A 26249-nucleotide genomic window follows, 5' to 3' on the forward strand; every position below is an offset into this window, starting at 1 on the left:
GTCTCTGCGGATGGCTCAGGCATCTCTGTCATGCTCGATCGTTCTAATCTGTGGCTACCCCTCTCTCAGCTCTCCACGGTTCCCCATCCCTTGTATGTTGATAACGCTGTACAGATTATAGTCCTTCCTAAATAGGGACTTGCAGCTTTGATGCAAGAGGAGTACTGAGGGAGCCAGAAGACAGTTTTTTATCCTTAAAAATCAATGCTTACTAGATTTTTAGAGAGGAGCTCGTTTCTTTGTCATGGCGATAAAGAATATAATTCTTCCTTTCAACACATTTTGCATTGCCAAATCTGACTGGATGGATCTGCCATTTGCTTGCGACAGAAGCATACTAGCTTTGCTCTCATTTATAATTTCTTTACTGTTTGGATTTGGAAGTGCCATTTGAAGGTTTGTACCTTAAACTTCACTCCTAGTAAAAGTGAGAGCCCGATGAGACAGCAAAGCAGAAGCTCCAGACAGCAACAGTTACATAAGCAGCGCCAGCCACAAGTGAGCATCATATGGGCAGCTCTGCAAGGATTGCCAGGTCCAGTTGAATTCATTTGGCATTGACATTTGGGGTTCAGTCAGAGAAACAGACCCAGATTAATAAATTTAACTAAATTAAGGGACTCCTGAAAAGGAAATGGTTTATACTCTTAAGGGAGGTTGGACAAGCACATCAGATATAATGTTGTTGCGGATCGCACTACCCCACGTTTGGGGGCCAAAATGTCGGGGACCACTCTATCAATGTTGGAACCTGCACTGCCAAAAGCTGCTCTGGTCTGCAGGTCTGGGTTCAGCAAGAGAGAGAGAGAGAGAGTGAGGACGGACGTGAGAAATGGAGACCAGACAGAGTGTGATTCAATCCTGTTTATTCTTCAGTCTCTCTTCTTCTCTCCAAGTCCCTAGTTCCAAGTCCTAAGTCCCTAGTTCCTAGTACCAAGTCTCGGGGTCCCTAATCCCTGTTCCAGCTGTAATAAGTCTCAAGCCCTAATCCTAGTTCTAAGTTGCTAGTCTCTTTCCCAGTTCCAAGTTCTCTTTCCAAGTCTCAATTCTCAGTTCTGTCCAAATCTCAAGTGCCTTCTTCTGTCTGCCTCTCGTCTTTTATATGTCTCACTTCTAAGTCATGCCTTTTAGTCATGCCTTTATGTCTTATCTCTAAATCACACCTTTAAGTCTCACACACCCAAGGGAAGATCCTGGGTATCTAAAACAAGATGTTATCAGAGTGTGCTCAGCTGTTGTAAACAAATCTCTTGTCAGGGTATATGGCTCAAGATAGCTGCAAAGATGATAGCCACCTTCTGTTGGCTCCCCACATAATGTGACTACCATGAAGGGCAAACAGAAAATTTAGACACAGGCTGCTGCTATAATCCACAGGAGAAAGGATGAGTTTTGCTCCTAAGGACTTTTTTTTTTTCCTCTCAAAGATTAGGACTAGGCCCACCCAGAGCACAGAGGGTAATCTTAAAACTTAAAATCAACTGATTATAGATATTATTCATGTCTGAAAAAAATCTCTTTACAACACCTAGATTAATAACTGGGAGCTACATAGTAACCAAAATAAAGCAGGCTATCACAACTGGCAGTTTATTATTTAAAAAAGAATGACTTAGAATCGCAGTTCTTAGGGAACTTATGATTTAGTTTGAGTGATACTATGTCTTCACTGTGACAAATGACTGGATTATAAAGTCCTTCATATTCCTTCCCCATCCCCTGTGGAAGTGAAATTAGAGTTGTAGACTTCAGTTTGAGACTTGTACCTACCTTTAATGGCTAGGTGACCTTGGGCAAGACAACGAGTGAATATGAACTTCAGCTTGCTGTCTTGAATAAATGACTGCCGTGTACAGGAGCTTTTTGCTGGGCAATGATTACCTCCATCATTAAGGACATCCAGTGCTCAGGAAAGGGTCTTGTATAAAGTAGTAGGCAGCGCCACTGTTTATTGAGAGAACACGGCATGCTTACTACCTTCCTTACTATTACAGTCTTGATATAAAGCACCTAACTGTCCATTTTTGTCAGTAGAGATTCTTAGCCAATTCATATTTGGTGATGGACATTGCCCTAATAGATAGTAAAAACTGTGTTCAGAGCTATGTTTTCAAGTATTTATTTCTTTGGATTTTAGAATTCAAGCTATCTAGAAAAGCTTAGAATTCTGGACATGGTTAATTACTATAAGTATACTATAATATAAAGGCAGCTTTGTATCTGAGTGGGAGATTAATCATATTTATTGAATCTGGACTACTAAGGTTTAGAACTTTATCTTTGATTTACTAGGAGATATTTGAAAATTCTAATCATTGTGTTTTTGTTAAAAGAAAGGGGATTTGACAGAGTTTAATAGAATGTTTCCTTTGTATTTGATCTATCCTTGGAAAGAAGCATCAAAGTCAGTAGTTTGCCTCAGACTTGTCTCAGAGTCTGCATAGCTGAATTACAATAAATACAAATGGAGAGCTTAGGTGTCTGTTTGAAGAGGTGATACTAAAAGATCACTGCAGGACTTTTATCATCAGCATGGCTTTGAGATGTGAAACTGCCTGTACTGATTGCTCCACTTAGTCCCATTTGATTCTGTTGCAATGAGATCCTGCTCTATTCTGTAAGCTGGCCAACTTTAGTTTCCAGGTTAGAGTCTGTTAGTCCTACCTTACTAAGATGTGCCGGTTCTGTTTAATGCGTACTTTATTGCATTGTATAGAATCGGCAGATGTATGTTGATGACCTTGCCAGGAGGAATTGTGATGTTTTGCTTACTAGCATTCTTCTTCTTTCAGTCTAGTTTAATCGACCTCAAAGAACATGCATCTTCATTAGCTTCTGCAGGACTGAAGAGGGACTCCAAACTGAAGTCTCTAGAAATAGCCATTGAACAAAAGAAGGAGGAATGTAACAAACTGGAGGCACAGTTAAAAAAGGTAAGTGAAGTCTAAGAAGAAATGTGCTGACTTGAGAATGAATTTATTAAATGGTTAAGGGACAAGCATTATTTTCTTTTTAAAATAAACAAACTCCGTATCATTTGCTGTCTGTAATAAAAGAATTTTATTAAACTCTCAAGTTGATTCCTGAGGAGTCTGCAGCAAGTCTCTCTCTGTAAATCTGAAAAAAAAACAAAAAAACAAAAAAACAAAAAAACAACCTATCTGAAGTTTCCTGTCGAAAGAAAACTTGAAAGACACAAAATAGTAGCAGAAATGAGAAGAATAACAACTAGCCACTACTTTCTGGGAAAAATCTAAACTATCTGAAAAGGATGAACAAGAATGTTTCCAACAGGGGAGAGAATCCAGAAGTCTCCTTATATTTTGACAAATTTTTACAACTTTCAGAAGTAGGTCAATTTTTGTAATACAACTTGGCAAAAATGTTCCTGGCAACACTCAATTTCTAGATGTTCATTGATGTTGCCAAGTCCCTAGTGCATCTGTAGAATAATGATTTCTAGTGAATAAATAATGGTCTACTGTTTAAGGAAGCTCGTTACAGTCAGACATCTTTGGATAAGAAAGCAGGCTCTTTCCGTGTGGCCTTCACTGTTCTCTCCAACCTGCACACTGTTGTAGAGTGCACCCCGAGTCATGCCTTGTCCCTTCGCCTCTTTCCCCACGTTGTTTGGTTTGTCTGCACTCATTGTTCATATAAAACTCATAACGTTATTAATTTAAGTCTTTTGTTCCTCTTGATAACATATAAACCTAACCAGAGGTGATAAGAATCTTAACAGTCAAATAAAGCATACAACAAGATTAGACTGTGACCCACAGCACACTAGGATGGGGCTTTATCAACTGTACTTATGGGATGGCCATAGATATGAGCAGTTTGTGTCTATACAAGAATCATTTTGAATGCTTAACATTTAAATATTCTATTTTATATGGAGTTATGGAATACAAATTGAAATGTAACTATTTTATCACACAGGGATTTTAAAACACCATGAGAAATTTTACACTAAGAAAGTCTACTCACTAAGACTCAGAAGGAATGGCTGTGGAGATGGCTTCTGGGTAAAACACTTAACACCTTTCCCAGGAGACCCATGGAAAAGAATACCAGGAAGTATGACTTATTCCTGTAATTCTATTCCTGGGAAGTAGAGATGTGTAGGTCTCTGGAGTCTTTGGCCTCTCAGTTTACTTAATTGGTGAGTTCCAGGTTAATAAGAAACAGTATTTCAAAGTTTAAGAACATAAGGTAGAGACGCAACCAAGGAAGACACTTCATGTTTACCACTGGCTGATTCATGTCTGTACAGGGGCACACACAGTCATGTACATAGACATACACCATACACAAGCGTGCGCGCGCGCACACACACACACACACGCACACGCACACGCACACGCACACACACACACACGCACACACACACACACACAGGAACATTCGGAAATAAAGTAAACTGTGCCTAGTAAATCTCATTTAGCAACATGGTAAGAACATTTGAAAAAAATTAGTTCCGGGGTTGTCTCCCTTCCTTTAAGTAATAGTATTTAGTAAAGTAGAAATATGGACCAGTAAGTGAAAGAGTTTAAATTGCCCATTTGAGGCTAATTAGATGGAGATTGAGTTGGCCATTTTAGCTTCTGGGACATAAAACATTTTCTTAACTTATTTTTATTGTACTTTATAATATACTAACCTTTACTAACATGACAGCTTAGTGATATTCAAACGTAACACGATTGCAAAGGGGAATGGCCTTTGCATGGTCTTACCTCACTTGTAGTAGTGGTAGGAGAATCTCAATCATACTCATACCTGAAAAACACCCTCCATGTCATGGAGACCAAAGCTCTATATGTAGGATTTCAACACATAGCATGAACCCTTTGCCAGTATAACTCAGTGTTGGCCTTTGAAATCCCATAGTGACAAACAGAAGAGGTTTCACATGTTGATGCTCTGGTCTCCTTGTTTATGGTTCAATTAGTTTACTGAATCTACATCTATAAGGTCTGCTTCAGTTTGGCTTGGTTTGGCCAGTAGATCACTTGCAGCATGCCTTTTCCTAAGCTCTCAGTCAACACCATTTATTGAAACTCTCAGACTAAGTCCTACAACATTTTAGCATGGTGTTTAATGGCATTTCAGTATTCTACAATGTCACCAGCACTAAAGTGACACATATAGTTGTCTTATTGTAAGGGAATGATTTAATTCCTGAAAACATAACTAATTCTTATGTATTTACATAGCCTTTACTTATGCCATCTAAGCACATAGTGCAGGGAACTTCAAAAGGTAATGATAATTTAAATATTTTTATGCCTAACCTACAGAGGCTAAATTGTTACATCTGGCTTTCTAGTATTGACTACATTTAGGTATGGAGTAGTTTTTTTTTTTTTTTTTTTTTTTTTTTTTTTTTCCAGTAGTCTCCAATTTCCGTTGCTAGTTCCATTAAAACCTTACCTTAGAAAGAAATGAGATATACACGGGATATTTCAAAGCACAAGGCAAGAGCATATGAATGTACATATAAATGCACCATTAAGGGAAAATAATCAACACTGATAGCCTAAAGGGGCGCCTTCACCTCCTTTAAATGGAGCAGCCTGTGACTTGTGAATAAAATAGATTTACTAAATAAAAGCTGAAAATATAATAATTTTGTGTAATAAATACACTGAGTTTTTCCAGAGGTATTTTACTCAAGACTTGTGATGGTCTAGGTATTTTTTTCCCTTTGAAATCCACATGAGAGTATAAATTAATAGCATTTTAGTTGAACAGATTTTGTCTGCTAGTGACGATGGAGATTTTAACTTGTTATCCAATTAACAATGCCTGACAAAAACAAGCTAATTTTTGTTTTACACAAAGATTTGTGGAGAAGTTTGGATACATAGCCATTTTAAACACCTTTTGGTATGGACTTATGAAATCTTCAAATATTTTGTGATAAAAATGCACAGAAAAGAGATTCTGTGTCTTCTCTCCCAGCCTCTTAGAAATGGCAGCCAAATATTCATGTGTGAGGAAACTCTGCTGATTTTAGTGAGTTAATTAAGCAACGCTAACCAGGTAAGGCATAACTACTAATTGTAAGTGTGCACAATAATTAAGTCTACACACTAATGTTAGTTATCTGGGAAGACCTGATTGTTGGTATATGGACCACATCATCTATTGAATGATTTTTTTTTAAGGCTCAAGCTGTAGAGGTTAATTGACCTGTATCTTTAGGAATTTGCCAAGAAGCCACAGAATCCAAAGAGCCATGACTTCTCCCTTCAGTTTTCTAATCAATATCATGCTTTAGGAGATTTTTTAAAAAAATCATGTTAAAATCATTATTTGCTACACTCTAGTTGAAGAAACAGGTGTCTTATCTCAGCCTAATACCAGATAATAATTACTGTACTATTTTATGTACTAGACCTTAAACTTGAGCGTCAAATTAATGTGTCAACAGTTAATCAATTTAACTTGGGAACACTTTTTAAAAGTAATATTTAGCACATTTGACTGTGTACAAAATTGACAGGCACCCATTATAGGTATTAAAGCACCTGGAACATAACTGAATACCTTTGAAAATTACTTTTTCTAAATTGAAAAGGTGGAAACTGATAACCGACAGCACTGTGTTACAGTTTCTTTTCATCTTTCTACAGACTTGACTTTTTTTTTTTTTTTTTTTTTTTTTTTTTTTTTTGCCATTTAAATCAGTATGGTATTGCCATGCTTACTGATCCTTCCCTTTTGCTAGCTTGCTGCTTCTTGGTCTTTATTTAAGTTAGACACCAAATAGACAATTTAGTCTTATGTTACTACTGAAGAAGAGCTATAAATCCAATGATAAGATTTAATTAATCTTTTATTATTTCCATCTTTGAAGTTCAGGTAATAAATTGTGGGCTTGGCCAAAAACACTTCTTCTGATTCATTGCTGGAGGCCAGCACTTCATGTATCATCAAAAGTGGACAGTTTTCTTTATTTCATGGGCTATTTAACTTGAGAAAGGGAAAGTAACACAAACCTTAAATTTCTTATTCCAGCTATTCTTTTTTAGGAGCCAAAGTCAACATTTGTGTTTCCCCTGAGCCTTTCACTTTCACTGTGGAATGTTTAAAAACTGAAATTTCTTCTTCTCCTCCTTGTGTTTTTGAAGAGCAGCTCGTCTGTGCTGAGCTAATGCTGTTTTTCTGGATCTTTCCTTCTTTCCCTGTCTGTGCGGCAATGCCTTCCCACCTTTGCAATGTAGCAAGCCGAACAGTTGTTCAATCAGATGTACAATCCAGTAAGTCATTTCTGAAAGTTCCCGCTGTAACATATCAAAGCATGAGGATCCCCTGAGCCCATGTTGCAGTGTGCCAAACTGGGGAAGTTTCCCAAATGCCAATCAGTCTCTTCCCATGTCCACTCTGTCAAAAAGAACGAATCTGCTCGAAGCCAATGCCATTTCTTTCAAAATTTAAAAATTGAGAGGCCATAGAAATATGGCCAGCTCTGACATTACCTTTTTCCCAACTTCAACTCTCAGGCTACAAAACAAAACAAAGCAGCTTGAAGGTGCTCTAGCTTCTTGAAGAAGCTCTAGGCTTACAGTATTGTCAGTGAGATCCTTCAAGGCACGGGGTAGTATTGTAGAACAGCTGGCAGCTCACAGGTATGCTCTCTGTGTGAACTTTATGTTAAGCTGGGTTTAGCTTTAATATCTGAGCTGTGCTCTTGGAGACTGATAAACTCCTAAAAACAATGTAGGGTTTGTAAAAGTTCAAAATATCTCACAGGCCCAAGGGCAGGTTACAACATCATCTATTGATAATGGAGCATAGCAATTCTGACTTTGGTTTAAAGAAGTCTGAAAAGCAAGTAACTAGTTCAAAAATGAATAAAATAATTTAGAGGTCCCCATTCTCTATTATCTTAATGACATGTCCATTCATATCAAACACTTACTTGTTTGTTTAGTTTATTTAAAAAAGAAAAAAAATATTTTTGTTTTGTCAACAGACTAGCTTACTGGAAGGTATAGTAAGTGAAGATCACTAGGATGTGTCACTGGGCAAGGGTGGTGACGTACCATGCACTTGAATTGTCTTCTATTTATAAATCTACATCACAGGAAAAAAAAAAGATATGCATAAAGGAAGCAATTCAGATTCAGTCAACATAGTGTTATTTCTTTAGCCAAGCTCTGCCTGTGTACAGGCAGATGTGCAAAATGCTTGATGTACCTAATAGATTCTGCCTGGACCGTTCATTCGACCCAACAAATACATTTAGAAACAATCCCTAAGCCTTGCTGGAGTATCTTCCACGTGGTTCTGAGCAGAGTAGCAAAACCAACCAAGCAACCAACCAAGCAACCAAGCAACCAAGTAACCAAGCAACCAAGCAACCAAGCAACCAACCAACCAACCAACCAACCAATCAACCAACCAACTAACCAACCAACCAAACAAACAAATAACTAACCAAACAACCAAATAACCAACCAAACAACCAAACAACCAAATAACCAACCAAACAAATTACTCAAGTTTTCTTTCCCTTAACATTTGAATGAAAATAGTAATAGATAGGTTCAAGGCAGTGGAGAGGTTAAGAAAGACAAATAGCAATAATAATAATGATAAATAATTAACAATAGTAACAGCAATAAATCAGAATATCCTGAAGCTTAAAAAATCACCCTGATTATTTTTTTTTTAAAAAGCATTTTTTTTTTTTTTTTTTTTTTTTTTTTTTTTTTGGTAAATGTTTCTAGAACAAGATTACATAACATTTTTTTTTTTTTTCATAGTTACAAGTAAGGGACAGGAGAAGAATCTAAATTTGTAGTGCTTTGTGCATATGAAACACAGAGGGATTGCTATGTTCTATGGCTGCAGAGAGTCCTCAGGACTGTAGGTGGAGTCTACCAACCCTTCTCAGAATAGATAGGGTCAAAGAAATGGCTTAGTGGCATGGTGTTTTCTACTTTCCCTTTCTCTTCCACACAGGACCTGGCCTCAGCAAGTCAAAAACAAACTCTTTTTAGTGACTAATTCAAGGTCTTAGGCTGACATTCTTCCTCATGTTAATTAAGCTAACCAAATGGTTTGGCATCCTGGGAATATTGCCAGCTCTCCTTGCTTTAACTCCCCCTGTCTGCAGATATTTTCAGGATTCAGTTTTTTTTTTTTTTTTTGAGGTAGAGGGAAGGTTCAGATAGGGATGCAGTTTTCTCCCCTTTAGAGTCTTAAAAATGAGTGCATTTCTCCTAGTTATAAAAGTAATATATAGCCATGGTATTGAAAAAGTAAAGAAGGATATAAACAGATAACAGAGCAAGAGGACAGCCCACGACAGATGTCGCAGGAGGAGTGTGCTTGTGCTCATGTTCCTCCACCAGGCTCCTTTAAGTGGAAGATGCTACTCTTCTTTCTCTCCTTTCTTTCTTCTCTGTCTCCCTGTCTGTCTGTCCATCTGTCCTTCCTTCCTTCCTTTTATTCTTCTTTTTTTCTTACTTTATTTCTTTTCACCAAGTTGTACCAAAATGTTTATTCAATTTTTTTTATATTTTACCATTTTTAGAATAAAACATTAGAATTCATTCCCTCATGCAATTATTTTCCCAGAATACCTTTTAACTGATATGCTGTTCAATCTATTTATTACATATTCTCATCACATGTACCCGTTTTTGTCAGTGTTACAAGTTTAGCTGAGACAAGCTCTCCAACCACCCAGTCCTCCATCTTCTCCTTTCCTCCCCTCCTCCTAAGCTCCACCCTTCTCCACCCTCCCTCCTCCCTACCTTTTTCCTTCTTCATAGAATGACTTTATAAACCAGCAATCCTGGTTTTTAAGGTTATCTCAATAGTTCTTACAATGTTGTATCTGGGAGAACTTTTACCAAGAGCCTTCTCCCAGCACTGATTAAATGTAACCTTTTTGACCACACCCTGGCCCACACTGAGAACTGTCATTTCACATAACTTTGAAAAATCCTTAGGTCATTTGTCTTCTTCTCTTTAATTACTAACAAGTTTTAGGTTTAAAAATATATGTAAGGTCTTGCCTTTCATTTTCTAGTTTGCTCATTGGGTCATATGAGTTGTTTTCTGTTTTCTAGACAACTTTTTCTCATATTGTGACAATTTTATTTTATTTTTAATACAGAAAATTCTTCGTGGATGTTGATCAATGGGATTTCTTTCTTTGTTTCTTTCTTTTATTTAAAATATTCTTATTTTCTCTATTCTTTGAAGTCATTCTCTGATTTCGCTCACAAGTATTAAAATTTTTGGATGCCATTTTTTAATCTTAATATAACTCTTGTCTGTATTTTGATTAATATTGATAGGTCTGGTATATATTTTTAAAAATTATCAGTTAATTTTCATTGTTTCTCAAATGTTCTTTGACCTTGATGTCATAGTTTGTAGTATTTGTAGGAACAAAGGTCTTAGTTCCTGAGCTGCAGTTCAGTTTTAGCTGTGTCTCTTGCTGTTGCATCAGAATCTTAGCTCTGTGACTTTGTGATATTTAAACACCTTGTGGGTCATGTTCTAGCTAGATTCTCTTTGCTTTTGTTTCCATCTTGTTTGGGAGTTCTTAGCTTTTCATTTTTTTTTTTTTAACCTTCCAGGTGAATTTAGGGTCACCTTTGTCAATTAAAAATCACAGTTCCTGGTAATTTAATTTGAGTTATATTCATTCTATATAATAATTTTAAGAGTCATTGATACAGTTCTAATATGATTTCTTACCATTTATAAACTCAATCCAACTTTTTTAAAGTGATTTTTTTCTAGAGTAAAGTTTTGACATTTTTCTATTACAGGGCTGGGGTATTTATTTTGGGGTATTTTATTTCTAAAGCTATTGTGAAGCATAAACACACATATAATTTTTAAACGGTTACAGCAATGGATACATTTCTCCTTTTATTTTCTTTTTAAATAATTTATTTATTTTAATTACATGTGCATTGGTATTTTACCTACATATATATATATATCTGTGTGAAGGTGTCAGATCCCTTGGAACTAGAGTTACTGACATTTGTGAGCTGCCATGTGGGTGCTGGGAATTGAACTCAGGTCCTCTTGAATAGTAGTCAGTGCTCTTAGCCATTGAGCCATCTCTCTAATCCCCACCTTTTATTTTATAACCAGTTGTTGGTGCTCAGGAAGTTTTTGTTCTTCTGTGTTTATTTTGAAATATGGCTACCTTCATGTTTCTGGTGAATTTACTACAGTTGTTTTGAATGCATGAGTACATTTTACTGTCAGGACAATGTCCATGTGTCTACACTCAGGGTAAATAAGGATCAGGTTTGACATTTTTCTGCAAATACATTCTGGAGTACAAATAAAGCATTTACGTTCTATTCTTTTGCTGCAGATACTCCATTCTGCTAAATAATGTACTGATGTCATTTCGTAGGAACTTCAAATTTTGCCTTTGAATCCTAATTATTTCTCCTAATAACAGCCTGTCTCCACTTAACCACCAGCCTCCGATCCTGGAGGATTTTAGTGTTGTCACTGTAAATATATGTAGGCCGACTTACAGTGAATCTGTTTCTCCCCTTAGTTTTTAATTCTAGACAAATAATATAGTTTGTCATTGCCTTCAAATACTGTCCTAGTGATAGCCCTAGTACACTTAGAGATGGTATCCAAAGTCCTATATTTTAAAAGAATATTTTGATTTTTGGTCACATTAACTGAGTGCTTTATAATATACTCCATTGCTGGTAAGGGTGCATTTGAAACCCCTCGGAAGTGCTCCTGTGAGTTCCCCCTGGCCAGCCACTATCCATTTAAAATCTGGCTTCTTGTAAACATACTTTGTGCAGGATTTACATTTAATTTAAAGGTTTACAAAACAACAAAACAAAACAAATAAACACAAAATCTCAGACATTTTTTTCCATTTTACACAAAGGAAAAAAATCTTCTTAATGTTCAGGGAGACTTCCCTGTTTAATATGTCATTTCAGGAGGATGCATTCCTAGGGACATGGTGTGCTGATTATAAATGCCTTTGTGGCTCTTCTTTAGTCTTAGCAATTCTCCCCCTTTTTAAAAAAATGTCTGTTTCTAAAAACTATTTGATTCACCCTTAAACCCGTATCCTGTTTCAAAAAATAAAATTCTATATGGTTAGCACATTTTAAAACCCTTCAAATAAAAATGTAATTATTAATATAATTTCCCTGGAATTTTTGAAAATTAGCAACATTGAGAACTAAAGGTATTATCTAGACAGAAAATTACAACTATTTACTAGTACTTATCTACTTCAGGGAATATAGATGGTACATGTAAACACATGCATGTATACAAACACATATCCAACAATTGATATAGGCAGTCAATGTCAAAAGAACTCAAGTAATATACTAAGTTACATAATAATGTAAAGTTACATGTTTTATTTCAGAATGTCTAGATAATATCTTTAGTTTTTAATGTTGCTAATTTTCAAAAATTCCAGGGGAATTATGTCATTAATTACATTTTTATATGAAGGGTTTTAAAATATGCTAAGTATATAGCTTTTTATTTTTGTGTGTATTTGGAGTATTTGTTTATATTTATTTATATGTATCATATTTGTTTTATGTATGAAAATAAATTGTGAATGTTCTGAATTTAATTAGAGATTTTAAAAGTATAATTTCTTTTAAAATGATGAAACACAAGGTTCCAAGATATCTCATTACTTTCAAAATATATTATTTAGGGCCAGTGATTATATCTGGTATTTACTCATTTTTAGTTGAAAGAAAATTTAAGTTTTATAATATGTTGTAGTTGTGGAATTATAGTCAGAAAATTTAATGAGTCTATTTTCTTCATAACTTAGAATTATGTCAATGTCTAAAATAGTTTACACCCTATCCTGCTATTAAGATATGAAAGGAATGTTGAAACACTGTCTATGGACGCCAGACAGCAAAGTGCTGTAACTGAGAGTCATATTTTTGCTGTGCATAAGTTTAGCCAATTACTGCTAAAGTCTAGAGGCAGCATGGATGCAACATCAACAACTTCATTACCTAATGGTTGACTTATACTTTAGGTTACAACTAATCATTTGTTTTGAGGGAAATAATTTTTTATTAAAAAATTGTTAGCGCCCGTTTCAAAGTGAGTGTAAATATCCCCTGCCTTGTGTCGCAGCAGAGTTCTGGACTGAAGTCAATGCTTTCCTTCTTAGACTTCTGGTACTATAGACCAATACATCAGTGAGAATAATCAGTGTTCAACCTCTATAAGTCTAAGTATAAGTATGTTTGAGATATGTGATTGTAATACTTGCTAGCTCCCAATGTTGGGGCTGACCACTCTTTTTTGATTGACATATATCAGTCATCTAAAGTGCTGCTTTGTTTCTGATACAGTTCTGATAACTTCTGTGCTGACGGAAACGGCCCCTCTGAACAGTTGCCATTCATGTTGAGCTGAGCCACTTAACTCTGATAGATAGCTCCTAAGCAATTTATGTAGACTTTTGAATTTGTATTTAGAATGGACAGGGGACTCACAGATCTTCCCAGTCATGAGGACCTGTCATGGTCATTACATGAGCCTTAAGAAATGATCCAAGAAAGACTTTCCTCATGTTCTTTTAAGAATCTTTCTTAAAAATTTCTATTGTGAGCATTTTATAATGCTATCTATTTTCATGTCTATCAAAAAGCCCCTCTAAGAATTATTCTTGAGGATTGAAGATAGTCTGGCATAAACTATTTTTTTCTTGAAATCAGTAGGTACTATGTTGAGGAGAGAGAGAAACAGAGAGAGAGAGAGAGAGAGAGAGAGAGAGAGAGAGAGAGAGACAGAGACAGAGACAGAGACAGAGACAGAGACAGAGACAGAGAGACAGAGACAGAGAGGCGTATAGTCATTTAAAAAGAAAGAATTATTAACACTTTCAAGTTTTATCTGACATAGGACAGCTATAAACTTGCCAATGGGCTTTAATAACATGCCTTACCTTCATCATTACATGAAAATATCAGTGGTACCTTCAAGATTCAGGCATTTTCCCCCTTAGATTTCTGTTTGTCTACAGATCACATGAGTCCTTTATCCATACTCACTTATTGGGCTAAAAAGAGTATAATCTTATCTAATTTACCCACTGTTAAAGACTGGCCTTGGATTATCATCTTCAGGATTATACAAAGGACATGCATACCTGCCAGGAACAGCCAGTCCTTTTTTCCTACACCTCTCAGAGAGTCTTCTCTAAAGAGTGTGTTGATGAAAACTAAACAACCCCATTAAAGCTATTGTATACTAGCTGTACACATGTCTAATGTCTTGGATTATTATAAAATAATAGTCATACTAGAACATGAACATTATCTTCCAGATGTTTGTCATTTTGTACGTTTTCACTGTCTTTGGAAGTTCTTTTGATTTGCCTCTTGACATAGGACATAGTGCAAATTTTCATTTAGAGCTAATGTTTTATGGCTATTAGTCACTTATTTGCTCATTAAAATGATAATAATAATCCAAAGAATTTAAAATAAAACACGATAGACTATCATGCTTAACTTCTAACTTTTTTGGTAACCTTAAAAATATGAGAAGGGAAAGGAATTTTAGCTCCAAAATATGTTTATTTGTGAGTTTTGATTGCTTCTAATTACTCGTTGCTTAATCCACTGTTTTTAAAAATATTAATGGCATTGATTGGAGAGTTTGAGATGACCCAAACATTTATTTTTAAGTTGTCATAAAATAGTGGTTAGTTTAACAATGGAAAGAGAGAAATAAGATATATTTTAACTATTCAAAAATTGTATTTCTTGTCACAAAAGTATTAAGTTTATTTTTTATCATAGATAGAAGTATAGAGTTAGCTCATTTTAAGATGAGACTATCTGTTCTAAATTATCAAAGTAGAAGCTCAGCTATTTAAATATTTGTTACCTTGTATAAAGATATGATTAATGCAGGAACAAACTTCTTCCTAAAAGCATAATAATTAGTTTCATTTTAATAAATGCTGAAGGCATGCACTAGTCTGTTATAGGGAGGCCCAGAGTGCACACTAAATAAAAAATAAAATGCTTTTGAGATTTGTTGATAAAAGAGAGTAACAAGTTTTTAATAGTATATTGGATCGATGGATTTTTCCAAGTTCTTTTTCATAGTTGTGTTTATTTCTTAAGTAAGAAAAATTTAAAGAATGTGAAAAATTATGCCCCCTTTATCCTCATGCTTAAATAATATGTTACATGCATAAATATTATTTAAAAATGATTTTGTCATGAGTAAGAAATTTATTTTATTTATACTAATTTTTTAATTTTTCTTTTACTAAATCATTGCAAAGAGTGTCAACCTTCTAACAGTAGTATTAGTATTAATTTCTCTAACCATGCATGATTCATTTAACCCCACAGTAGCTAGAGCTTGCTTGCCTTGTTTTTTCCCTTAAATTAAAGAAAAATGTATAAAAGTACAGTGGACATGTGCTCCACAAAGCAGGAAAGCAGAAAAACTCAAGTCTAATGGTTTGTTGATGTTTTATTACTTCACACACGGATTTTTTGGAGAACCATACATGTATGACTTCTCTGAACTTTCTATGTTCAATGTGCACCATCGTTAAACCACTTGCTTTCTTCCTGCCTGCTCTTTGAAGAAGCCAATTAGGGATGAAGGGAAACAAGGGGTAGGCAAAACATTGTGGTGCGGTGTTCCTGCATCTGTCTGGGAATATTTCAGCCAAAAGTTTATTTGGGGAAAAAATAAACTATCATGTCACCACATGCACATATCCATGGACACAAATCCACAAATACTTTGGCTGCAAATTATTCTACAGTGATGTTGCTTGTTGTTGACTGTGTCTGTTCTGGTGTGTACAGCTGCTATCCACCCCTGCATGTGTTTGCAGATTCTTGTCTGTGTGCTTGTTCATGACCTAGCTCATCTCCTCATTGTTTAGGTGAAACTTATTCAAGTAAATAAGAATTTATGGGTATGTCTGTTAGTTAGAAAGCCCTTCCTAACTTCAAGAAGTCTTCATTCCAAACTACTTTCGTCAGCATTTCTCAACAATCTTTGTCAACCAATCTTCTAAAGGTTACCTGGCTCTACATATGCCTTTCCCAGGCTTGGAAAAACAATTCCTCCAGTCCTGTTCATTTTCTAAGTTGGAAATGGAAGGATTTGATGAAAATTGTCTTGTGAGGAATTGCACAGACTCCATCCTTCTTACTAAATGAATAAGAACTAAGACATTGGTTTCTTATTTCATCTCTCCCCCACATTTTAGTTGAAAGAAAAAGTCAAAAGCAGCAAAATTTAGCATAACATAATGTCAGTAGCAGAAGAACCCCCCCTTGGGACACTATCACATACTTTAAAGTCAACATTATTTAAGGTAAATGGAATATATGATCCCCCCCACCACCCTCAGTTTGCCTTCTCACTGACAGAATACCCATAATTCTTGTTGGTTATTTTCTCTCCAAAGTTACATTCTGGGCCATTGGTGACTACACTCTCTGTTGTTCTGAACCATTGTCTTAACTCCACTCTTTAAAAATGTAATGTTGAAGGCACATAATATTGAAGATGACTCCAGGATGAACCCCGAGTTTGCAGACCGACTGAAGCAGCTGGACAAGGAAGCATCTTACTACCGTGACGAGTGTGGCAAGGCTCAAGCTGAAGTGGACAGGCTGCTGGAGATCCTCAAGGAGGTGGAGAACGAGAAAAACGACAAAGACAAGAAGATAGCGGAACTGGAGAGGTGAGTTCTGCACCCTGAGAGTTGTCCAAGGTGAGCAAACACTGATGGCTCCGTGAGCCCTCTGACTTGGGCACATTTGAAACACCCACCTGCACACACTCATATCACAAGTTAGAAGTTAATATGTAAGAAACGTAACCTTCCAGGCAAAGGATGATGGTGTGTTTCTGTGGAATACTACAGAGGCACAGGTGTACCTTCTGCAGAACTGAGAGCCTTTGCAGTGTCTAGGTAAACATCCTGGCTTCCTTAAGGGGTGCCTTGGATCCAGTACTTATACCAGCAAGTATGCAAAACTTTGGGCTTTGACTATCTGAAACCTCAGTTCTTTCCCATTAAAGATGGACATTTGTGGTTTTGGTTTGTCACAAGCAACAGAGAATATGGAGAAATATAGTTGAAGTTTCTTCATTCAGATAAGAGAAAGGGAGGCTCTTTTTGGATGTCTTTTGGCACACTGTAACAAATTATTCCTTAAAAATTATCTTTTAAGAGGATCTGAGACTGCTTGGAAAATAAAAGTGATTAAATATGTTAGGTAGGGTCTACATGATCACAAATTCAGTCTATAAGAATGAGTCTAAAGCAGACTTCTAGTGTCTGTACATTTTGAGATAAACTATACCTGTATTTTAATGTGTGGCAAGGTCAGGAAAAATATGTTAGTTACTAATATTTTTATTATACTTCTGTAAGGAAAAGGCTTCCTAAACACTCTTATATAGCTCTATAGAACCGCTGAGTATTTCTCATTGGTTCTGCAATAAGGTAGAATTTGTTTTTCTAGATTCAATCCATATGGAAGAGATCAGCCAATTTTGAATAAATCACTGAACACTTGCCAGCTTGGACAGAGACCCTTGTGAGGTTCTAAAGGACTTGAAGACATGTGCAGAGCAGTGTTCTGTGGCCTTACAAGAATGATAATGGGCTTTTGCTAAAGAAAGACCTGGGTTCCAATTTTGCATCTGCTATGTGCTAGCACTGTGGCCATGAATCTTGTTAAAGCTGAATTGCTAACAACCTATTAAAATGTATTCTGTTTTGTATCTACCCAGTTTTCATATCAGGTAGGACACTAACCTCTTTATGAAGAACAGAATGCCAAAACAAATCAGTTCTCAGTATTAACTGCCTGCATTGGATGGGCAGATTATTCACAGTGAAATTTTGGCAATGTTTTCGATATTGTATTTAATCATCTGAACACCAAATTTATGAATAGTTATTTTAATAATTGTAGCCTTATTTGTTGACACAGTGACTAAGTTTGACTCAGTGTAACTAATTTTAGCACATAAGACACCTTCTTTTTTATTGAGGTAACTATGCAATTCAAATCTTTAAGGGCAGGCTGGCAAGATAGCTTAAGAGATAAAGGTGCCTGCATTGGATTTCTAGGACCCACATAGTGAAAAGAGAAAGCCTTGCTCTCTGACCTTCAGACACATGCTATGGCACATGCATGTATCTTCCTATATACACACAAACACATATATGCAAAAGAAAAATTTAAGGCATAATACAACTTAAAAAACAATCTTCGAGAGCTTTTAATTTTAAAGCATGGCAAAGGTCTACCAGTATGCTGGTTCTTAAAATTCCAGGGCCATGGTTAAGTTTAGATATAGCTTATTTAAGTTTATTTATATGGTCTTTTTGGAGTTGCATTTCAAGACCAGTTTTTCTGAAGAAAAAAAAATACTAGCATGGGATCACAAAGAACTTATGACTGTGTATTCTTGTTAAAAAAAAAAACAAAAAAACTAGACACTGAAAAGTTGAATGACCTTTTGTGGTCATTCATTCATTCATTCATTCTCAATGACCTTCCTGTGGTCAGAGATGAGCAGCTGTAGGGTAGGTCTAGGAGCTTCTAGCCTACCTCTTTGAGAAGCAGTTATCTCCATGGATGATTTTGTAGATAGCAATACCAGCATAATTAGTAATAGCAATTATAATCATTTAAGAATAAAGCTTTTGTATTTTTTCATCACTGTGTGCCAGATACTATGTTGAGCACTTGACCTGGAGACTTGTATTTGACTTAATCTTACCCACAAAAACAATCAAGACATCCCCTCTTTAAATATATGAAGAAACATGACTTATACACATTTAGTGACTTCCTAAACATTATAGCACTCAGAAGAATCAAAACTAGAACTCAAACCTAGGAGCAGCTGAGAACAATGCCTTCTACCAAGGGGCCACTTAGACAAACTCATCTTGCAGCACTGAAGTCATGCAGGGAGCCCGAGGGTCCTTTCTTAGCAGGTCCTGAAGCCACCAGAGCCCTGCCTCTTCTTTATTAGTTTCTGTGAGGGAAAGTGATGCTCTGGATGTTTAGAAGGCATTTTTCTCTACTAAAGCAGTTCCTGAGAACTGTAATTGAAAATCAGGATCGGCTACTCTAAACATTTACATATAAATGGCTTAATTATCTAGTTGGAAAACCAGGTCTTAGCTGGGCGGTGGAGCCATTAAATCATCAAGAATATTCACAGTTTTATTTCTTCAATATGGAAAGCATTAAAGCAGCAGTGATTTTACAGGCATTTATCTTTATGTACTTTCTGCACATTTTCTTTATCTCTGCATTTGCCTCTCCTTAAAGCTGATGCCTCCCAGGCACTGTAATTCATAAAACATGTGCTGGAGCCTGACTCTATCCCAGGTCTCTGCCTGCCTGCATCTTGGGTCCAGCAGCAGAACACAGTCTGGGAAATGTCTGAGTCCCAGCCTAGCCCAGGCCCCTAAGGAGGTGGGGGTGGAGGTCTAGAGGAGAACTCTCCTGGGAAAAAGAGGGCGCAACAGCCTTGGCCTTCCTTTCTGAAGCATTATCTGCTGGGTTGCATGTGTATTCGTTCCCACCAAAGGGTCTTCCTCGACTTTGTCAGGCAGCCCTCTTCTCATGGGTTAGTATCTCTGCTGGCTGAAACTACAAAATTCATACCTCATAATGTTGGGAACTAAAGATTTCTTAGCACTGTGACATATATCTCCATTTTGGAGTTATCGAGAGTGCTTGCAATTAAGTTTGTGAATTTGAAAACCCAAATATTGAACTTGAAATGAATTTGTGGTCTCTGGCTTGTAACGTGACCTACCAGAGTGAAAAGCCCTCTTTTTGAAGCAGCTCATGTTCTAAAATGTTCCAGAACTTCTGTCACATGCAAGGAAACATTTGAGGTTAGGACTGACTCTGATACCCTGGCAGGGGCCAGCTTCTCTTCCAGAGGCTAGTTTGTCTTCTTATCCTGTTCATCTTCTCATTTAAAAGAGTTTCTCCACCATAAATATATTCTGCACAGCATGCAGCTATCATTTCCAGTGAAGTTGTTTCTTCAGTGCCACAAGAACGCTGTTTCTCATCAGCTGTTAGATTCAGCTTCTTAAGGTATATGGTATGCTTCATTGATGTGCATCTCACGAGGAACACTTGTCCTGGATGCTGATGTTCTAGCTGGAAGCTCTCGTCTCAGCCGTAGGCTGCTCTGGAGGAGCTGGTCACAGGGAAAACGGCCTAAAGAAAACCCAAGAGTGAGTCAGAAGCAGGCTGCTTCCTTTGCTCTGTTGTGATGTCAACTGTCATGTAGACCACACAACTCAGCAGCTGACCGAACCTTGGAATCAATAAAGCACAATGCTCTGCTGTGTTGATACTCATCACAATCTCCAGGGTTTATTTAAGTTCCAAATGAATCTGTGGTGCCTAGAAAAGGAAAGGGAATAATAGGTCTGTCAAACAAGGCCTTCTGCCACAGGCTTTCTTGTATCTCACCCATGGGAAGGAGTCAGTTGGGTGACCTTTAGTGTAATTATCTTAAATATGTTAGAGCTTTTTCTGATGCTTGTCCAGAGCTCAAATTGAGTCCTCAGCCATATCCATCCCTCTAGATGGTAGAGGGGAACAGGGTTCCCTGGTGACTCCCCCCATAAGACATAACATCAGAGCAGAAGACAAGGTACTTAATTATCTGGACTGAGGGTTAATGCCATCAGACATTTGGACATTGAAAAATAATTTTTGGTGCCTAACAGAACCTTATCTAATGTTGAGAAAGAAACTATTATTTTCCTCTCTGATTTTCTCAATAATGTGCTGACACAATTTCCTTGATGCCTTTCAGGGCTCTTTTTGAAATACAAATTTAAACTTATTATTTCTAGAGTGATAATATATTCTAAAAGTCTTACAGTACAGGGGAGAAGTCTGGCATACAGTCTACTTATTTTGGTGTATACTTTTTTCCTCTGAGTAATTTTGTCTACCACTGCACTTGAAGAAATGTTTTAAAAATTATTTGGGCAATTTATTTGTTCTTATTTTATGCATGTGGGTGTTTTCCCTGCTAGTATGCATATGTACCACATGTGTGCCTGGTACCTGGGGAGACCGGAAGAGGGTGTAAGAGTCCCTGGACTTTTGGAATAACCAATGTTTTTTAACTGTCAAGTAGGTGCTGGGAATTGAACTCATGTCCACTGGAAGAGCAGCCAGTGCTATCAACCACAAAGCCATCTCCAGCTAAGAAATTTTTTGAGAATAAAGTTGTAAGGGACTAAAACAGCATAGTGAGTGACCCCATGGAAAGACTTCAGAGCCAGAATCCCTTGGGGAAGGCAGTGGCATCTGAAGTATGTGTTAGCTGTTCTAGCTCAGCATTTTCTACCAAGGGCCAAGATCCTCAGCTTAATTCAGTATGATCCAGAAGGATTAGAAACGGCAGCCGAGCTTTGTTTCTACAGTCGCCATGATGGCCGTGACCTGACTTGGCTCAGTGCTACGTTTATGACTGAGAGACACCCAACCTAGACTATGAAGTGCACCACGTGTGCACTTTAAAATTTTCTCTTTGATTTTTATCATCGTAGTCAACATTACTTTCATTTGAAATGTTCGAGGTTAGACTTTATCATAATGATTTGTTTGTCCATTTATGTGACACTCTTAAAACTACATTATAACACATGAAATGGCAGGGATTTGTGAGCAGATGTTTGGACAGATGTTTTGTGTATCCACTTCACTGTTGGGAAGGATATTTTACAGGTTAACAAAAATGAACATCTACTATATGTTCCTTTCATAGCTTGGAACATAATCATAACTTTCTTCTCTAAGCTTACCTTTCCATTACTGACTACTTTTTTTTGCCTGGTTGGAAGTTCTTATGCAAATAAGTTAACAGACATGTGGGTAGTCTCAGTGGCAAAGCCAGAATCTTGTCTATCTCAATGGAAAAAAACTATTCTCTGCTTTGGAAGTTGCCCTTGTAGAGAGGCTAACAGGCAGATGGTACCTCACCAACAGCCCTCTTCACAGGGCCTTTGCTCACTGCTAGGTGCAGTCCCCTATAAACACTCACTGTGAATCTTTGAGACAGAATCCAAATTGCTAAGTTCCTTTGTTTTTAAGAGTGAAGGAACACATCTCTTAGGATGTAACCACCCAACCCACTTATTCAAATCAAATGCAGAAAACAATATACTGTACACACAAGTAGCTAGGGACTTCCTTTACAAAATTCAAATGTAGTCACTGTTACTGAGGCAGGAACAGCTCTCTTGTTCCCACCAGTACCTGTGTGATTATGTGTATGCAAGCAGATACCGGTGTCTTATGCACGGTCTGTAATGGAACAGCTTATGCCGTGTGCCCAGGGCTATGGGGTATATATCATATAGACGTTGCTTTATTATCCTTCGTTTGGTTATAGAACCTGCTAATGTACCATCTGTTGGCTGTATGTTTAAAACTAATGGCTCTCCCTCCTTTTGTTCTCTTTTGCTATCCCTTCCTTTCTGCTTGTCTCCAAACCGCTGCTCTCACCCTTGCTCCAATCAGCTTGACTCTCAGGTCAGTACTTTCCATTTTCCTCTCCCTGTCTCCCTTCTGAGCTCACCTTACTGCTTGCATTTGTTTAGTAAGAGAATTCACTGTGCTATTTCCCTAAAATAGACTGCATGACGACACTGCGTGAAGCAGAGGAAATACACAATGCTGGATGCTAAGTGCAGCTTAGGGGGCAAGAGCTCCTCCCTGTGACAGATGATGTCACAAACCAAAACGCATTTGTACCTTTTGTTTAAGGAATCAAGTCGATTGTGTTTTGAAATTCAAATTTAAATTTAAAATGTGCTTTGAAGGACTTACAAGGCTTCTTAAAATAAGTTTTGAAAATGATTGGTAGGTTAGTTACATAGTGCACACACACACATACAGTGCATATACACATACAATGCACACACACACACAGTGTACACTCACATACAGTGCACACTCACATACAGTGTACACATACATACAGTGCACCCACACATACAATGCACACACACATACTGTGCACACTCACATACAGTGCACACACATACAGTGTACATACACATACAGTGTATATACATAGTACACACACATACAGTGCATACACACATACAAGTGCACACATACATACAGTGTACACACAGTGTACACACACATACACACAATTTTTCTGTTATTGTTTCAGTTTTGAGTTGTTAGTTTCCTTTCTACTAACTGAATATTATACTTTAATTATCCAAGGCAAAGAATATAGAAACAAGTGTGAAACTGGATTCATGATTGAATGTCCACTCTAGATTAAAAAGAAAAGTGGACATTTTGTTTGAAATTTTTATCCCAGCTTTGATTTCTACTGTTGGAGGTCCAAGTCAATAATTTTCCCTTTCTTAAATTAAGGAATATTTTTTCTTTTACAAATACATGGTAATTTAACATAATGAAATATTTAATTTAACAGTGATTTCTTTATTATTCAAGTGGTGATTTTAATAAAGAATGTTCATTGTGTGTTTTGGGGCTATTTAGACTTCAAAAATATAAAATGGGATAAAAAAGGCCAGCCTTCAATTTGAAGTTGGTAGTTCTTTTGAGAGACAAGCTTTATTAAATTTTCTTCCTTATGGAGGCTCTATTCTGTTCTGTCCCCTAAGCCACCAGGCCAGTACCTTTACACCAACAGCAAATGATTTCAAAATGAAGCCTCCTGCTTACATACCAGCTTTGTCTCACTACCAGCTCCCAGCTCTGTGGCTCCCAGGCTCCCAGGCCCTGAGCAGTCTCAGTGGTTCAAAGTTATCACACTCTGGATGCCTTGGAAATCTCTTGAACATCATCAGACTGAAGGAAAATCTAGTCTTAAAAGCTTTACTTTTCAGAGGTCTTATCAGTGTTCATAGCACAGACATACAACAGTGTGAACACCAAAGATCTAATGTGGTGGACCAGACCACCATACCTATTTGCAGAATTACAAATTTCACAGTGGGATATGGGCAGAAGACTCAGCCACTTGGCATCTAAACCCATATTCCAGAGTTTGGATTCACTCATTCAATAAAGCTTTCAGCTTTCTGCCCTGCCTTCCCCCCACCCCCTGCCATTTGCTACCCTTGACCTACACTTTTAGATATTACAGCTTTTGTGACAAGGGCTCCCTTTGCTCTTATGCCTCAGTCCCCTTGCCTGGGCCTTCAGTTTTCCCCCTTCTTTTGTGATGGAATGTACTTAGTTTTCCTCTTATTTATAGTATATGAACATGGATTATTGGTTCCATTATTCTGCAAGGCCAGGATTGACAGTAAATTGGAGTAACTAGTAAGTCTCTGGATGAAAGGTAGTGTGTTCTGGTTTCTTTGATAAAATATACCTGCCAAGTCTAGTAGATAAACTGTACAGTCTAAAGCAAGGTTTAGATCATTCCAATATCATCTAACAGATTGCTTCAAATGAATCTGAAGGAGAAAATGGGCCATCATTGGGGAAAATTCTCTGATTGTATTTAGTATAGAAAGAATTGGACAATCCTGAGCTTACAGAAAGGAAAAAGTCAGTAGAGTCTTGGAAATCTTTCTTAAGCTCTGGCAACCTCTTAGAATTAACTGTGCTCCTCCTGCAACTACTTCCAGGTTTACCAGTCAAAGTAAAATAGAATGTATCAGGAGAATTGATTACAGGGTTTTGGCCTATATACTGTCTTTTTATGGCTAACTCCAGAGAGAGAGAGAGAAAGAGAGAGAGAAAGGGAGAGAGAGAGAGAGAAACAGAGAGAGAGAGAGAGAGAGAGAGAGAGAGAGAGAGAGAGAGAGAGTCCACACACATACGTGGATGTTTATGTACACCATGGATTTTAGAACTATCAAGTCTGATCCCTCTGAGCTTACAAGTCTGTGGTCTGCCATGCACGTTTCCACCTCTCAATCTGAGGTTTGAAACGTTAATAACACCAGGGCTTTTCTACGTGCCCTGAACTCCATGAGAAAGTCTTCTCTGCAAAAGCTTTTGCAGATTACCTCATTTCCTTTCTAAACTCTGCTGCTTAAACCCGGGTGGACAGGTATTAGATTTGGGTTCAGTGTAGTGCACGTGTCCTGATCCAACCTATTTGAGTCTCCACTGCAGTAAATACATATTCTGTGAAGAATCCCTTTGCATACAAAGCAGTGGGAACAGCAGAGATTTAGTGGGATCCTTGTATTGTACTCGGGGGCAGGTTTATGTAAGATTTGCTCATTTCTAACATGTGACTTATGACAGAGGAGGTTATTGTGATAAATGCATGCAGGATTTAACTAAAAAGGAAAATAATCCTTTGGGGTGCAGTTCAAACTTCTGCCAAAGTATCAACCAAATAAAGCCAGAAGGTTCTCTCAGCCTCCAGCTTCCTGTGTATCCTTTCTTAGGTGTTTCCGTGTTTGGACTTTAGTGTCCCCTCACGGAGAGGAAGGAATTGCTTTTGGAGCAAATCTTACTGAACATCATGTGTTCTATGGAGGTGCCTCTATGGGTGATGGTCCTCATGTATCTCCCTGTGAATGGGTATGAGCTGTTAGCTTGTACCTTGCAGCAGGCATATGTTGTTGTTATGGGATTACCTCGTACATCTCTATGAAAAGAAATGATTTGTGATGTGTCTCCCAACTGAGCACCGTGCTCTCTCAATCCCTTGCTCTTCTATCAAATGATAAAGTTAACCCTCTCAGACCTCAGAGGCCTGTTGCTTAAGACATATAATGAAAACCACCTAGTCATTCATTTTACTATCCTATAATTTACTGGGATCAATTCTCTGTTCTGTTGCCTCCTTAAATGCATAGTGAGTACCTACTATGTGCTGAGCTGGGTTGTATGTGCTGGCATTTTAGAGAATAGCAATGAAAGTGTCCTGATGTTGGACAATGGTATTTCTCATTTTAATGCTCGCTTTGTAGGTTGAAAATTACCATAGGAATAACAATAATAACAGAAATAGAAAAAATAGGATTGGTAGCTACAGAGACATAGGTGATACCACGTGCCATACTGAAGTGCTCACATTTGATGTAATAGCCTCTTGTTATTACCACTTCTAAGGCTGGGAAAGCAGTTTCTTCCATATTAGAAAGAAAAAACTGAAGTTCATAAAAGTTGAGTGTTTGCCTTTGTTAACATAGCCAGTGAGGGAAGGTGTCAATT

General features: G+C 37.2%; 1 protein-coding gene across 1 annotated transcript in view; it reads left to right on the top strand.

Annotated features, from left to right (window-relative positions):
* Erc2 (ELKS/RAB6-interacting/CAST family member 2) overlaps positions 1–26249 on the top strand; it is an 827882-nt gene that overhangs the window by 387220 nt on the left and 414413 nt on the right. The window contains 3 exon segments of the mRNA XM_076931310.1: positions 2793–2933; positions 7233–7268; positions 16557–16750. Of these exon segments, the coding sequence (XP_076787425.1) occupies positions 2793–2933; positions 7233–7268; positions 16557–16750 (371 nt within the window).

This window comes from Arvicanthis niloticus, chromosome 3, assembly GCF_011762505.2.
Source record: "Arvicanthis niloticus isolate mArvNil1 chromosome 3, mArvNil1.pat.X, whole genome shotgun sequence".
Classification (NCBI taxonomy): domain Eukaryota; kingdom Metazoa; phylum Chordata; class Mammalia; order Rodentia; family Muridae; genus Arvicanthis; species Arvicanthis niloticus.